Genomic DNA, 17,548 nt, shown 5'->3' with positions numbered 1-17,548 from the left:
TACAGCTTTCATCCAGTATCTTAAACTATAATTCGTAAAATACTAGTTATATACCATCAAACAGACCTACAATAAGACCCATTTATAAACATTATTACTCAGACAATTACTATAATCTCAATTCTAAAGATCTAACTATTTTACTGAAAATTAAAATTCTGTAAAACTATAATATTGAGATTGTAGGTTGTTAAGAAAATGGGCGATATTACCTGCAAATACACAAGATGGCTACTATTTTATCATAAAAGCTTGTATTTACAGCAGATTCAGTTTTATCGTTACACTAATTGTTCATTTACGATCGCCAGTTATAATTGTTATGCTAGTAGCATTTGTCTTGATATTTTTACTGCACTGATGTGCATTTGAAAAGAGAAAACACAGTAATAAAACAAGACTGCTTGGAATTTTATTGCCTTTTATATTCATACAAACAATTATAATTATTTATTAATAATTTTATATAAGCTCTTTGATGGTCGTTTCGTTATTGCAGTTTTGGAACCTGACTTGTGTGGGTGTGTGAGGGATCGTTTGGGGGTAAAATTGTATCTGGATATTCAGATAAAACTGTCTCTGAAAAAAAGTTTAAAAAAATATTATTAGATATTATATAATCAATTGGAGTCATTTACGAGAAGCAGTTAGATATTCAACTGTTATTTATGATACTGGAAGCTGACTCCATCACTTTTAAAATCGCTCAAATAGTGTCATTAGTATTATGAAGTCTGAATTTGTAAATAACTAAATATTTCGACGGGCGTGCAGATGTTAGGAATCACTTAAATATGAAACTGACACTTATTTCTTGGTTAGTCACGTGACCTGGTCTTTTCTATTACACTAACTTCAGGTATTCGATTAAGTTACAAACGAAAAGACACTTATCAAAGACAGGCAGATAAAGCATAAAAGTATTTATTACAAAACCTCTTATAGTTACAGAAGCGTTTAGTTTTACGGACTTTGTTTTAATATACATTTTAATCTCTCTAAACCAGTAGTTTGTAACAGATAAAATTTTAAAACGTTAATTGGAACATAAAATCTAAATCTACATATAGAACGGATATACAAAACTAAAATAAAACCCGGCACCGTCTTCGTAAAGTATCTACGGAATATGGAAGGTAAAACGGGGGGGGGGGGAGGTACCACAACTTTTAATTGTCAAACTGTTGCATTGTGGAAGCGAGATGGCATTCTTTATCGTGTAGCGCGCTGTCTCTTTCCTTTGCAGTTGCTTAACTTGTTTCCTAATGGTATAAAACCTCTTTATTATTCCAAAGCTCTTATTTAAAAAATTAGATAAACGGGGATACTTCTAATCGGCCAGTTGTGTTTTTTCTTTATTGTACACGACTGTCATAATGCTCATGCTAGGGAATCGATTGACTGTTTAAGACAGAAGAAGGAAGTCGGTAAAACAGTTGTATGCTTATCGATTTTACTTTTTATATTATTATTTTTTTGGTAATTTGTAATTCGCAATTTTTTTACAACAAAGTGCCTGAACAAAGTCGAAAGACTAAAACTTATTCGCTTAAACATTTTTTCTTTATCATTATTTAATTAATTAACAAAAGGTACGTAAATACATGTTTGTAAAACCAAAACATTTATAGCCGTGTAGGTATTTACGCATTGTTTATAACTTAATTACTAATTATGAAAACAATGGCTAATTAACTTTATACGAAGTAATGATTTCAACGTTGGCTGCATTTAATTCAATCTATTTGTATTTTGTAAGTGCGTTGTAAAATTGCTATTAAATTGCTCATATCAATTATGTAGATAGGTATTTTAAACATTTATTTAGTACAGAGAAACTTCTAAATAACGTAACAATGGACATATGTTCATTAACTAAATTTTAAACGAATTAATTACAGAAATATGTTGAATGGAAATGTAAAAGCCAAGTAAAAATAGCGTCTAAGAAGTACTTATAGTTTCTCAGCCTTGGTTTTTTGTATTTTACTAAATTTTTAAAAAATCATTCCAAGTAAAGCACTCGATCTGTCACCAGTCAAATCTTACTCAACTGCATTAGCTTCAAGATTTTTTCAAGTGGATTCTCGGGTGGCCATCACTAGACCAATTCTGTCAAAAAACTGGACCGTGAAACATGCGAAAAACATAAACATTAGTTTTTACAAGTCAAGGATTCAAATGGCGCCGTTGAGGAGAAGAATCCATTACTTTTTGAAGACTTAATACTCAATATGTTCATTGCATTCCACAATGTGAACTTAGTTGCTAGGGGAATATGGGTATACATTCGTTTTGATGACAATAAGTATGCTGACATCAAGTTCATTCACTACAAACAATGGATGTGTTGTAGAGTTATCAGTGTGACCATCAGATTATAATGACTTGGGATATTACACACCAACATAACATAAGCATAACGATGGATTATATATTTTTATAGTTAATACTCAAAAGGATGTTAAAGATGACTTTGCTTCAAGAGATCAGATAAATCCTAATTTATGTTTTCAAATCACTTGAAAGGGTCCGGTAAGTAACTCAAACGTTTAGAGATGACAGATAAGATTTATGGTTAAACTCCTGCTATTAATTTTGTGGTATGGATTTTAGAATAAGACAAACCAAACTAAAATGAAAGAGTGCCTTAGACAGCAGTAGTTTTCAAATGTGAAAAGAAATAAGAAAAAGATCGTATAACTATAGTAATCTGACGTCAGCCCGTTACGCTACGTTGATTACATTTACCTGAACATTTACCACATTTCGTTTAATGCTTGGTTACGATGCACACTATCTCAGCAATAAAACATCCTTGTCAAGATACCATGCCAAATAGAAGGCAGCAATCATTCATGTTGGTTGCAATAGCAACAAGTTCAAGTGCCCAGACCGGCCCGCGGCTGACATTTGTGGCAAAACGCTCTAAAATTACACACAGCTCACTTCTATCACGAATACTTAATATATTTGTTGGACGAGGCACAATTATGGTCAGTCCGCCGTGACGGACCGCTTCGTTCACGAAGTCGTGAACTTAACTATGCTTTTGGATGAGGTACTTCGAATATAAGTTAGCGATTTGTTATTTATAACTGGTTTTGTTTATGATAAGTAATAAAAGTCAATGCTTTCTAATACAAATGTTTAAAATGATGGCGAAATGAATTGATCGAAGTTGTTTTTGTTGTAAATATATTAGGGTGTTCTACAAGGCTACATCTTAGGTCCATTACTACTTACGTGGAGGAATTAAATGAATTCTTGACATCAAATTATAAGTATACCTATATTACTGAATTTGTTCCTTCCTATATCATCGGATATTCCAGTAGAGCCTTTAGCCTTAAGGTTATTCGCTAATGCTGATGGCTTTCACGCTTGCAGCACGCGGCAAACCTAACCGTCCATAAGACACAAAATCTACACGATTCTGCAATATTTAGGTTTACCTTGGAAATGTATATTAAGTTTATGAATTACACCGTCTATTTAAATGAAATAAGCACTTAAGATATGTAAACATGTCAAACATTGATAGGTAGGACTAAAAATTGGTATAGGTAGTGAGATGTATGATAATGATTGGATCTGTTTTATAATATTTCAGAAAGATGACGATTAAATGTCTCACATTGAGTTAGTCAGACCCCGAAGAAAAGTGTTAATAATTTGATTGCTAAATATATCCCCACAACTATTAATAACTGTAAACTCTAATCAAAACCGCAAATCGTCTGCCAGTGTCGATAAAGAAGCACGTAAACGTTTTCGAACTGATTTAATTGATGTTTTATCTAAGAAAATTCAAATGTTTAAAAGAAGTCAAATAAGTAGTCTGAAATATATCTATAGAGACGATCCAGAATCAATTCAAAGAAGGAAATCTCTTGGTAAAGGTAATGAACCAGATTTTTTTCACAAAATAAAATAAAGAATTTCATGACCAATTCATTTTGATATACTAATGCGAATTATTATAATATTATACATATTTTCAATAGCTTTCGATCCCAGAACGGAGCGCATGTGCGACCCCGATCCGCGAGTATTTGTGCCAGTTTGATGCTTGTGCATGTCATATTTCATTATTGTAATACACACCCACGGCCCAAGAGAAATTCTTAGCCACACCTTTCGCCATTCATCAAACCAAACTTTTAATAAGTGATATTGGTACTTATGTATAAAGGCATCGAAGGATATAACTTTCAATCCTAAATATTTCTAAACAAGAATGATCAGTACTATTTGCGTATGCTTTTTCACGTGATAATGGGCCATCCATATTTTTTATCCTAATTATACATGTGTAAGTAGCGGCCTTCTCTTGTTTTTCAAAACCAAAACTCTTATCAATTTAATTAATAATGTTGTTCAACAGATCCTGTATCAAAATTTGCCGTAATCTACCATCGTTAATTAAATTATCGCATGTAGATCATCTATTTGTTGGTTATCAGTGCGCAATTTATAAACGGTAGCTTTCAACATTACAGATTTCCTGCCAGATATCGACTGATAGTAGATCGTTATCAATTTTTACAAAATCGAAATTTCACATTTATATTTTCCCTATTAAATAAAATTCGATTAGATTTAATCGGACATCGATATCTGTGTTTGATTAGTGTTAGGATATAGTCCAGTTTATCAGCTAGGCTATATTCACAACACGAGTAAGCTATTAGCCGTAATATTTGGATGTGGTAGTTCTGTGTTATTCATAGCTCTGGCCGTCCTCGGTCCGCCGCCTCTAATTACGCCCGAGAGCGCTCGATCTGTCGAAGACAATGTCTACACTTGTACGGGCATTATTACGTGTTTTTCGTCACGACACCTGCTTTACGGCAATGACAAATCCTAAACCATTAGTGTACTACAAAACGTTGCTGTTAGCAATCTTCACGCGCGTGTGCATTTCGGTTCAAACGCTTCTGACTCGCTTGTAATACATGAGTCCCAATAGAATATCAATCGAACCATTTTAAGGAAACATGAATAGAATAATATTATTAAATTCGTTAAATATTGTTAACGCACGACTAATTAAAAACCAAGGACTATTAATACCCGTACAAGAGTACATGCCATAAATAATATTCATAATGATGTCCAATCTAATGTACAGTTTACCAAATATGTTTAATGTTATAACGAACCATTTGTTTTTCATCACACTTAGCTCGTAGCGGCTAATTAATATACACTAGTAACAAAGCAAGGACGAAGTGTTTCCAAATATGACTATTCATGCAAAACCCTGACACGAGTTGAGTGACAAGGCTGGCGATAATAATTACTTAAAACTATGTAACGTGACAGAAGTAATAACGAAATAGTTGAAAGTGTAGGAAAATATGAGGAAGATTATGATGTTAATGATGATTATGTGAAAACAAATGATGGCGCTGACAGCGCTAATAAAGGGGCTAAGTTTCACTTAGTAGGTTTTGGTTTTGTTGCTTGTGCGCTGAAGTAATGAATTTAAAACAAACTGGGATCGCAGTAGGTTGCTGATAGTAGCACGATGAAGGAGGAGGATAGAGGAGTATTCCGCAAAGGAACTACGATTGTCATTAATACATTTTTTAATTGCTAGCTTGAATAAATAAAACGAAATTTTTAACTTCACGATTGTTTGTCACATGTTTTGGCGCTTATCAGATGGTCTGTATACAATTCTGTACCACTAAAAGCCGTATTTTATTTGACGTTCACGTAATGACCATCATTTAGTATATAGCACACAATTTGTCGGATCTGATCCGTCGTGCGTCAATTACGTCGTTTACCACTCATGATTTCTATAAAATTATCTATGTGCTACGTGATTCTTTGGTAATTACCTATCATGAAACAACCATTTTAAAATACACAGATGTATGGAGAGGGAATGTACATCGATCAAACGGTTCTTGCGGCCGTTTTGAGGTCACGCCGGATGAATAATGCGCTGGGCACATTAACGGTCATTATATGCAAATAATATTACACACATTAGTCTCATACACCGTGCTTTACTAAAAGTAGGTTGATACCTACATATTGACGCCAATGATACTTCTTTAACCTAATTGGCTGTTTTATTCTTTAGCCCAATAATCAAAATGAAATTATCCGATACATCGACGAATAAATCAGTAATCGAACACAGCGCTGAAGTCAGTCACCTAATGAAGCATGACAATTAACTCCTGAAAAACTTGAATTCGCATCCGATTGGATAAAATTAATCAATGGTAGACCGGTGCCGTCAATGGAATGGATATTTTATGTTCCCGTGGGCGAAGAGTGGGCTCCAATTTGTCCGCAGTTTTTTAATTAGTATGGATGTGAGAGAAAACGAATTGGATTTATGCTTGCGACCGACGTGCGCTGTGATTATTTGCGTGGTGCAATATATAAAAAGAGCAGGAAAGATGCTAGTATTTTATAGGTGTATTAAAGCGCGGCTCATTAGCGCAGAATTATAGGGTGGTTTTTGTTTGCCAGTAGTTTTAAAAAATATTGTTAAAAATAATGTTTGCCTGGATTGGCTGTATATGGTTGTATTGTTGACCTTTGTGTATGCGACAGATTAAGACATGTGGCGTCGCGTGTCGCGGCCCCCGCATGGCTCGGTGGCGCTGCACGCGGGGTGCCGGTAGGGTCGGGCGCCTTCGGGCCGCTGCAGCGTCTTCCGCCCCGCTCCGCTCCCGGCTCTAATTAGGCTCACATTCTCATTCCGTTTTCGCGTTTAATTTCGCTGGCGGTTTCGCCTTAATTACATTATTCGCGGCGGGCGGGCGCCGGGCTGTTCTTGGGGAACCCAGCAGTTAAAACAAGTGACCGATACGTTTACTTACGTTAGCTTTGTGAGTTACATTACAGTTTTTGTGTACCGCATATCTAGTTATGTAGCACAATAAAATCATTCTCAACATAACTCTGTATTTGTTAAATGTTAAAGTGATTATGATTTATAGTCAGCACCTACAAGTTTAACGGCGAAGTGTTTGTCGTTTGAATATTTGATGGGACCTCGTTCGTTTCTGTCGAATCATCACGTTATTGCAGCTGACAAATGTTTAAAAGTAGACGGAGGAAAGCGCGGAAGCAAACATTCACTAACAAGATGACTTACACTTTCGCCGCCTTAAACATTTCGAAGCTCCAGTTCATCGCTGTAATTGAAAAAAAAAATCACTTAACAGGTAAATAGAGGGGTCCTGAGGAGGCTCATTGCCGGCTCGCTTTGTTGTCGGGCGGTTGCTAATAAGATTTTTAAACGGCAACAAAGTATCCAATCAATGGGGCTTGAATAATGAAAACGGCACCTGCTAAGTTCCCAGGCCACCCCCGCGAGCCTGAACACGCACCACGTTTGGGACGCGCATCAATCAAATTACTTTATACCTTAATCTGTACGACAATAAGACTCAATTCCGTCCCCAACAGGCACGGTGAAATACGAATAGACATGAGTTTGAGTAATTATGCACAATTGTATTCCGTGTCCCAAAAACAGGCATTATTTTTTATTTATGAGCACCGACATTAGGCTGTTTTGAAGTTATTCTTTATTGTTATTAAACATTGTCGTCTACAGGTGGAAACATCGATTTCAAACTAAGAGGTCTTAATACAACGAGAACATAACTTAATACATCGTAAAACTGAATAGCAATTAATCATTGAATTTTTCTCATCTTGAAAATCATTTCTAATTATTCATTATTTATGTTTGATTACAAACTAAAGAGATCAAATACTAATCTTATCTCTCCGTCATGCATCATTGAAAGTGACGATAATTATATCTCTCTTGTTAATCTAGAAGTCATGATATCTAATTCAATGTTTGCTCCAAAATTCAAAAATTTTGCTATCGAGATAATCAATCTTACAGTTAAGTAAATCGAGAGACTATTTACCTTTTATACTCGACATAAACATTATGGGCAGTAAAGAAAGAAGACAGCCGTAAAGATTCACACAGTAATTAGAAATATTTACACGCAATAACCGCGATTGAGAGCTAAACGCATTTGAAATTCCTAAGGCCTTGCAGAATGAACTAAACAAAGACATTAATACGGCCCTTGGATTGCGTAGTTCGGGCGCGATTTAACGAAGTGCGATAGGTGCGCACGCGACGCCGCTCATTAGGGCGCACGCAACGAGCAGGACCGCGGACCGCGGGACACGCCATACCTCGCCCTTATAGCCTTCATTAGACATGCCCGCCAACAAGTGTAATGACTTGCCACACGCTCTCGCAGACACCGGGCACACCGAGCCCCGTGATGCAACCACACGTCACGTTAACAACACCATTGCAGCAATCGTAATTGACGTGCACCACGCTAATTAATCACGATATGCTCGTTAGTACGTACTCATTCATTATAAAGTCATAGCTGTTTGCTCTTGATAAGGTAATTAATCACGCCCTACGATTCAGACGTAAGAAATAAATCTAAACACAGCTACAACCCTTTATCCTGTTGGACACAGAAATTAAGCAAATTACATTCAGCAAAAGCAAATCGTTCCAAAAGAAAGGGCTACTGAAATAATTGTCTACTTTACTCGCGGAGAAATAGAATTACAATCTAAATTAATTACGCTTTTAAAGCGTCCGTTATTCTTAATTAGTTTCTGCACCGCAGCGGAAGCTCCCGCGCCCGACTCGCGCTCTCTTAATGAAGGGTAGTTTCAAATCAGTGCGTTTGATCAACTCTGTGCAGTCTTAATTACGGCACCCGTTCCGCGCGGGACAATCCGGTTATTTATGACTACATAAGCTTGATTATTCTTTAATGAATACTTGTTTTAAAACGTTTAATTAAGTTTTATGGCGACAGGGCCGCTCAGACGGCACGGGCGTCCCGCCGCTCCGCCGGCCGCGAGCTAATTGGATCGGGTTGACGCACTCCCCGCGCCGCGACCCGCGCTAACCATCCCCCACCCCGCCGCCCGCGCCCTCACCCCGCTCCTAATTGTATGAAATTGCTAATTGGAAAATTTTATAAACGCGGCCGCCCGCAGGCCTACGCCCGAATCCAATCCAGCCTGACCATGAGCTGCCAAGAAAAATTACACAATGAGTCAACGTCTCAAAGAGGTCAAAGAAAATGTATTTACATACCCAAACATCACTATTTGCCATTTAGAGTTTGTATCTTTCAACATATGGATAACTTTAGAGTAACCTAGTTGTATAACGAGACTTATTTGTTTTTCAACAGGGCGTGTAGTTGTGGTGGTCGGTGCGAGCGGTTCCCGCTCCAACCGTCAAGCTGGCAGCGAGCGCGTTGAGCATGAACCCGCACTACCACGGGTACGCGGAGCTCAGCTCGCCACACCCGCCCTCGCCGGAGGCGGCCTTCGCGGCCAACGGGCACGACTACCCGCACAACAACAACAACCCCGCGCTCAAGGAATGCGCGGGCTGCAACGGCAAGATCGTGGAGAGGTTCCTGCTGCACGCGCTGGACCGGTACTGGCACCACGGCTGCCTCAAGTGCGCCTGCTGCGGCCAGGCGCTCGCCGACATGGGCCGCTCCTTCTACTTCAAAGGCGGGATGATATTATGCAAAAGCGATTACACAAGGTCAGCACCATTTGTATTTTTAATCAAATTATTTCCAACTTGTCTGTCTTCGCAGGACTAATTGGTACCTTATACGGCTCGGTATTCCAAGTGTTCGACTCGGCTTCGATCTTTCACATTGATCATCAATAAAAGGTTTAGTTTTTAGTCCGTCATCTGACGATGACAATAGCGTGTCTGTCAAACGCATCGCATCCAAAAAAGTATACCGAGAAAGCCGCAGGCGCATTGTTATGAAAATGCTTCCAACCGTCGTGTTTTCTACCTGGGAGAGGGCAAAAAGTAAACAGTTTTGCACACAACAAGCGAATGACGGTGTTTCGTGGACTAACTAAATTGGTCTCGTTAAAGAACGTTAAGGACTAATTTAAGATGTAGGCAACGAAGTTTTTATCTGAAAGGCCGCACTAATCAGGCTTTTGTGTGTCAGTGTTGCGCACCGCGACTGTTTAGGTAGCTGCCCAATGTTACGGCTGTGTCTACGATTATGGAAATTTAATGTCTCTTTGCGAACTAATGAATAACCATAGCAAGTCAGTGCTGCGACAATGTTGATAAATAGTCTGAGAGTTGGCAATACATTTCAGTACTTGTTACCAACGAATAAGACATATTTCATAATAATCTAGGCCGATAAATACTTTAAGTTGTATGAGCAATTATGTCCTACGATTTCCATTAAAGTTTTACTAAAGCCATAATCTTAATCGATGTGGAATAACGTACAATCAGTATTTATAATTGCAGTTAATGTTAATAATTGTAATCATTTACTTCGTTAAAATAACAACGTACCTATGTCGCTTTTTATGTGTCGATAATTACAGGGTTCATAACACGAGTACCTATCTATAGCTAACGTTTACTCGAAGTATGTTGAAATGTTCATTGCCCACTTGCTGAACACGAATAGCAATTAAGGTAATAAAACACACAAATATAAAAATCATGCAGCTTTTAAAGATCTTTTTAACAAAATTAAATATGTATGGAGGTCTCAACATAAAAAGTTTGTCTACCAATGTAAGTAAATATTTCATCATTATAGGAATACGCTAATCATGCATTTGAAAGTTCATAAATGTGTGTGATGGTGTTTTCACCATGCGAGGTGAGTACCGCGGCCGGGGCGCACACGGCGGTGCGGGCGCGGCCGGGCCCGCACGTGGACCGCAGCTGCCTGACCCTGCGCGTTAATTAGCTAAACGCATGCCATTCTACACAATTATTTTCCTCCTACACACTGTTTTAGACATGCCTCATTTTCGTTTGAGATTTTTTATATCTCAATCTTCTTTTGATCTTTTTAGACGTTTAGGATGTGGCTGCATATCTTGATCTCAGTAATTTGTCAGTCGCCGTCACTCTTCGTTATCACGGACCCCTATAATATCTCGTCGTGACATTTAGCCCCTCTATTTGACGTTCATATAAATTCGTTTTACACTGATTTCCCTTGTTTACTGGCGGTTGTGAGTCAAACTAGAGCGAAGAGTGGGCCGACCGCGGCGCGGGTCGTGCGTCGTAGATTCGATAAAGCTCGTCTCACAGTTGACAGAGACGGCGCGGCCTAACGAGCGGGGCGGGGGCAGGTGCGGGGCGCCGGAGGGGGATGAAGAAGTGCGGTTCCGTGCATGTCTCTGCTGATTGACCCGCGTCACTCGGCAAACAACAACTAACGAGTGGGCTCCGCGCCTCCAGGTACGGTAATTCGCTCGAATCGCTCCCGCGGCGGTCGCGCGCCGACTTTACTTACACGCCTTCACTGATTGAGACTCCTTAACAAAATTAACGCTCTCTCACGCAAACAACTGCCGCGTTTATCCGCCTCCTTTTGTCCCGATATGATGGATTGCGGTCTCGCTCCACAAAGACGCTGATGATGTTACGTGCTGCTGATTACTGTGTACGTACGAATTAGCCGACGAGGTGTTACGCCTCGTGTGTGCGATGAAACAGCGGCGGAAGCTTTACACAAACATTAAGCTGGCTTAATTCAAATTTTATTATGATTTATAGTTCGTCTTTCATTGTTCCAATGAAGACATTATGTTCCGTATGTGTCTAGTAGGCAATCGGCAGCATACCGGGCGGGCGTGTTGCGGTGCGGGCTACAGAATTCCTTGATTGTGTACAAATGAACTAAATTCAGCGGGGATTCCTCGACGTCAATCGGACCAAATTATTGGAGCCAGTCAGCAATCAGAAACCTGTCGTGCAGCGTACAGCTCCTACGAAAATCGTCTTTAGGTGGATCTCCTAGCTTTTATTGTATGTACAGATTTTCATTTGCTGCATTAAATGTCTTACTGTACAAGACAGTCGACAGACTTCCTCCTTGTGAGCTTATTTGGCTTGCTGATGCAAAAAAGATTCTTTAAACAATGATTTGTGTTCTGCAACCCCATTTGTTTTTCTGTCAACGACGATGAAAGTAAAAACGCACATATTACGTACAATGTTTACGCATTTCAATGTAATAGCCTAGTAACCCACGGCATAACTGACCTACATGGCGTTACCGCGTTGTAAGAAGTCTTCCCCCGGCGTGTGTACGTGCCAGAGAGGCACGTCCACGCTGAAGCAGGTTCGTTAGCCGTGCGGGCGCCGTCAATCAAGGCAATTGGTGCTCAATCGGCAATCAGCCGCCCCGCGCGCCTAACGAGACCCCTCTAAAATACCAACTTCTTACCCATTCTAACACTTTCGTTAACTAACATGCTTGATGCTTCTACAGTTATTCGCAAAGCACTGTGATGGGATTTGTTGTGTTTAAATTTTTGTTGGAAATTTTAATGAACGTCTTTGTGTCTTGTGGTCAGTCTTAATGATATTATTGACGAAGTTGCTGGGCTTTGCTTTCTTTATTAAGTATCTTATATTCAATCGGCGCCGGTACGGACCAAATCTTTGAATATTTAAGAGGAGTTTAATGAAAAAGCGCAGAACTTTGCCAACCTATTAGAATTTAAGTTCATAAGTAATATCTGCGAAATAACTAAAAATGCAGACTCAAGCCATCTTAAATCGATTCGAATACCAAAAATCGAGTCATCGACCAGTCAGTGTTCCCTCGCTCCCATCATTATCAGTCGTCTCAGTACTCCTCATTTAAACCCAAAGGGAACACAACATTTCACAGCGATAGCATCAGCGAATATATTTATTGCATCACGTCGAAATGTATATTTATTAAAACGCGTGTCCAGGGCGGGCGGGCCGTCCAATTTGGGCACTCGTTAAGTCGCAAAAGACGCGCGGTTTAATTGCAACCGTTCGCCTCTAATGAGGCCCTGTGTCCCGAACTCGGCCGTTTCTCGCGTAAATTTACATTGTACGCAAAGTGACGTCGCCAAAGCCCGATACGCGATGCCAAACGCTGATACCGGCGTTAATTAAAAAACGCGTTTCTATTAATTATTAAGTCATTATGCCGGATAGTGGGTGTCGAGCCGGTAATTGGTTGTGTTAGATCGAGAGGAGATTAGGTCGGGGAAGGAAGATGTTTCGCAATTAAACTTTTAAAGAAATACGAACTAAATTGTGCTTAATTACGATCTTTAATTACACCTTCTTTCCGCGACTCCGTTTGCAAATATCCTTGCAAGTTAGCCGTCTGTTCATAATGTTACGTCAAACAAACCTAATGAAATATCAACAAGGTTATATTCCGTTCTGGAACACTATTCCTTAGTCTCCGAACTTCTTGCAAGAGAAGTGCCCGAAGCCACAGTTGATCTATTTAAAAGGCAGAGCCGGGTGGACGCGATTGGATTAGGACGTCGGCGCATGTCCCGATTAATTTCGTTTGTCTCTTTGTCCGTGCGTCCGTACGTCCGACGTCTCCGGACCTCTAAATAGAAACTAAAGAGCGTCCAGCGAACGATCTTTGCCTACAATTCGATTACCAATATTCATCTCGGCGTTCTACGATATTGCATCTCAAAATTGAGTTGTTGGTGGAGTTTGTGTACTGTCGTATGTTACAGCTTGCCTTTGTTCCAAAAACTTCTTGAAGCCTAGCTAATTAATTTAAATACGATTCTTTATTAGCAGTTGGGTAAAGCAAATTTAGATATCAATTATTCCGTGCAAAAAAATACATGAATAATTAATCCGGAACACTTAATTGGAATAACAATATCACAAACAAACACTTCCTTGACATAGGAATCTTGCATTATACACTACCTATTTTTAATTACAACATAATGTCTTGTCCTTTAGTCATCGTGGTCGTAATTATAAAGGACGTTGTACAAAAGCAGTTAGATCGTCCTGTCGGCCCATTTAGTCAGACGGGACAGTCGGGTGCATAGTCAACGACGGCCGTAACTCGTACAGTCGGCTGCATTTAGTCAGGATCAATTTAGCACTCGATTCTGGTGGCGACGGCAATATGTTTGTATCTGCGACTGGGATACCTATCTGTAAATCACTGGCCAGTTGGCCGTTATGAGATATACGAGCTATTGTGTGTTGAGTAATAGGGCAGTTCGATTTTTAAACATAATTTAATTATATTGTTTGATTATTTTTCCTTTTTCTATTAATGGAAGCACCCATTTTTAAATTTTAGGGAGTGTCAGTGCAACTTTAGATAGTTAGACTTTTTTTCCAAAGTTTTTTTTATTGTATTTCTATGGTTTTCTATAATCCATTTAGTGTTTTTTTTTTTTTGTTATGACATGACAAAAGATTTAGACAAGCCCGTTCTCAGCCTTTGAAAACCGGCAATCTAATAACGATTAAAATGTATATTATGATGAATAAATACCACTGCTTAAAATAATTAAATGATTCCGGTTCCCACATTTTATTTTTAATTTAGTAATTAATTTGAATACCAATCATAATGAATATTTATTAAATGTCTGTGGGTGCCTATAAAATTGTAAAATACTATTTTATTGACTTTTTAATACCAATTATTGCCAAATGTGAGCAAGTGGGTAATTATTTACATTAATTATGAGAGCAGTAACGTAATTATAAACACTGATTGGTAATGATGTGTGATTTCGATTTCGGCTCTGATCATGGAAATGATCTAAAGGAAAAATGTAATATGAATAAAAAAATATATTGTTTTTCACTAGTCCAGCAAAGGGCCAGAATATTTTTTTACAATTGAATTCTAAAAAAGTAAGTCAACCCTTTTACTGAGTTTTAATAATATTGTTGGTATGATTCAATTCGATACTTTGGCAACACTGGCTTTCTTTTTCTTTTTTGATATTTTCTCTGTACCGCTGTATTTTGTGATTTTTTTGGATCTTCAAAGCTTAGCCACAACAAAAATTGCTCATCTATTTAAAATTTATTAACTTGGTTTAATTAAATCCATAATCATACAAGCATCTATATTTTACAATACCTACCAAGATTTTCTTGTCTTCCACTTTCCATACAATAACTCACCCCACACAGTACATCCAGCAGGTTTACACAACACCAAAGTTAACTAAACTAATTGAACGAATTTTTTAAAAGAATTCACTCAGTCTTCTATTGTAACACGTGACTACAAAACCGATCTGTCAACTTAAATTTTCAACAACGTTGAACTATGTACAAATAGATACTTCGCAACTATACTCTAATGGATTTAAATTTAAATAAATTAACATACTCGATAAATAAGATTCATTGCATAAGTCGTATAACTGGTAGAATTAATTGTTACAAAGAAATCATTAATATTTCGTCACGTATTGTTTTGCTGTGACTGTTTTTAGTGCGTAGAAAATGTGTGTGTTTATTAGGTTTATTGGTAAACACGAAATTGAGCTTTATCTGAATTAAAAATGGCGTAACTTATCTGACATTGTTACGTCGCAAAGTGAACTTGACAGAGTGAGATATAGTAGTTTTTCTCTGTATAAACCGATTTTGTTGATTCTTTTTTTAAACAGCTTCTATTTCAAGTCGGTTGATTGATTTTTTTCTTAAAAATATGTGTGTTATTAATTGCCCTCCCATTACAGGGTGTTTCTTAAGACAATTCTTATTATCAATACATCCGTTTAAAGGAATTACAATTTAGGTACTATCAAATATTAACTGATATGTTTTAGTTATCAAACAATGTACATATACATATATGCAATAGGAAAAGTGAGACTAATATTTGCCTAACGTAATCACGAAGGCTGGACGAGTTCAAATTAATATTGCAGTTTCCGGTCAAATAATATTTTTTCACGAACACAGATGTTCATAGTTCAAATTCCATCAGTTCGTTACTTTTAATTTTTAACGATTTGGTGTTGTTTCGTTTTTACAATTTTGCGTATTTTTCTATAGATAACAATGTTAGGTACAAGATGAAAAAGATTTGAATAGTTTTTTTTTTTTCGTTTCAGAAGTTGTTAGATACTATTACAATTTGATTTAAATTAGCTACGTTTTCTTTTCTTTAGTAAATCCATTAAAGAAGCCGAGAAATAAAGATGCTTCTAAGTAACACCGAATTCTATAAGACAGAGGACGTCATGAACATTTCCCCAATTAAAAACAGCACCTAAGCCAACCTATCTAAGCTTCATAATCCTTTCACATAATAATTACACCGCACAAACTAACCACCAAATAACGAACCCTTGGCAAACCTGTCAACATACAGCAACTGTAGTGAATATAGCGATATTTGTCGTCATCAATTTGCCCGTCGTTGAGCGTCATCCAACATGTTTGCAAAGCGTCGTCCACAAGTCGTGTACTACAGAAAGCCACGAGAAATCCACTAGATGAACCAATCTTGTACATGTTCGGCCAGTGTTACATTAAATTGATACTGTGTGTTCTTAATTGGACGGTCTTGTCTTGCAGTCTTACAAGAGTTTTGATGCAAGGAATTTCTTGCGTCATTTTTTATCGTTTATAAATTCGCTTAAAAATAACAGCCTGTATTTAATTTTTGTTCGAATTCTATATTTTTTTGTGTTGCATTTGAGTTGAGCTTTTCAAATAAATATAGATAGATTTGTTGAATAGAAAATGTTCAATATGAACTCCTACCGAGAAATAATTTGGCTGAATTAATATCTCATACTTAGAAATCCTTTTCACTGTAATTAATTCTAACCGAAATATATTCACAAAGAACTTATTATAGGATCTGGCTTTGAAACGACCTATCTTGCTTGTGCTATACCAAACGGATGCAATACATATTCCAGCTTACCAATATTGGAAATCCTTTTGCTGTAGTGCACTTAATTAATACAGAACCCTATCAAGGTATTCAATATGTGGAAACACCGTCACACATCATAAACTGTATAGCTACACGTTACACGTGTCAGTGTGTGCTTCGGCCCCGGAATAGAGCTGGACCTTAATTAACATTGCTTTTTAAGAACGGAGGTTGTATAGAATTGAATGTTTCAGAATATTATTGTTGACAAAAACTTAAAAAAGTAACTCCATTGTTTATAAAAAAAAAATGGAATGTTGCAAATATTCAAAATTTGAAAAAAAAAGGCGATTTATAAACAGCCGGTTTTAAAGTTCGATATTTAAATGCACGCGAAGGATATGCCAACTTGAAATCCCACGCAAATTGCAGGATTTAAGCAAAATAGGTCAGTCGTAGGCGTCAGCGTCGATTAAACAATAAGTGCAATTGTGCATAGTGACAACTTGTTACTGGCTGTTTACAATGCAATCGTTCCATTTTTAAACATTATCTTTGTTTTGAGTAGTTTTAAAAGGATTGATCGGTAATTATTTCCTAATGTAAATTATTTTATGTTGTAATTTTCAAGATGCTTTTTGGACTCCAATTTTCTTTTGTTAATTTTAAATAAAATCAGTTTTCTCATAAATATGGATTGTAATTGTTATGAATGACTACCCAAGTTTCTTTAAAAAAATGTATGAAAAAACATTACATCAACGTTTATTGAAATAACTAAGTTGTTCTATAAACGTAATTAATGTTAA

At 37.4% G+C, this 17,548-nt stretch overlaps 1 protein-coding gene across 1 annotated transcript in view; it reads left to right on the top strand.

Annotated features, from left to right (window-relative positions):
• The window catches only part of LOC113501497 (LIM domain transcription factor LMO4), an 86,041-nt gene that overhangs the window by 21,573 nt on the left and 46,920 nt on the right, over positions 1-17,548 (top strand). The window contains exon 2 of the mRNA XM_026882671.1: positions 9,237-9,601. Within this exon, the coding sequence (XP_026738472.1) occupies positions 9,309-9,601 (293 nt within the window). The 5' untranslated portion in view covers positions 9,237-9,308. The remainder of the gene's footprint in view (positions 1-9,236; positions 9,602-17,548) is intronic.

Source organism: Trichoplusia ni, chromosome 15, assembly GCF_003590095.1.
Source record: "Trichoplusia ni isolate ovarian cell line Hi5 chromosome 15, tn1, whole genome shotgun sequence".
In the NCBI taxonomy this organism is placed as follows: Eukaryota; Metazoa; Arthropoda; class Insecta; order Lepidoptera; family Noctuidae; genus Trichoplusia; species Trichoplusia ni.
This window is presented reverse-complemented; position numbering and strand designations above follow the sequence as displayed.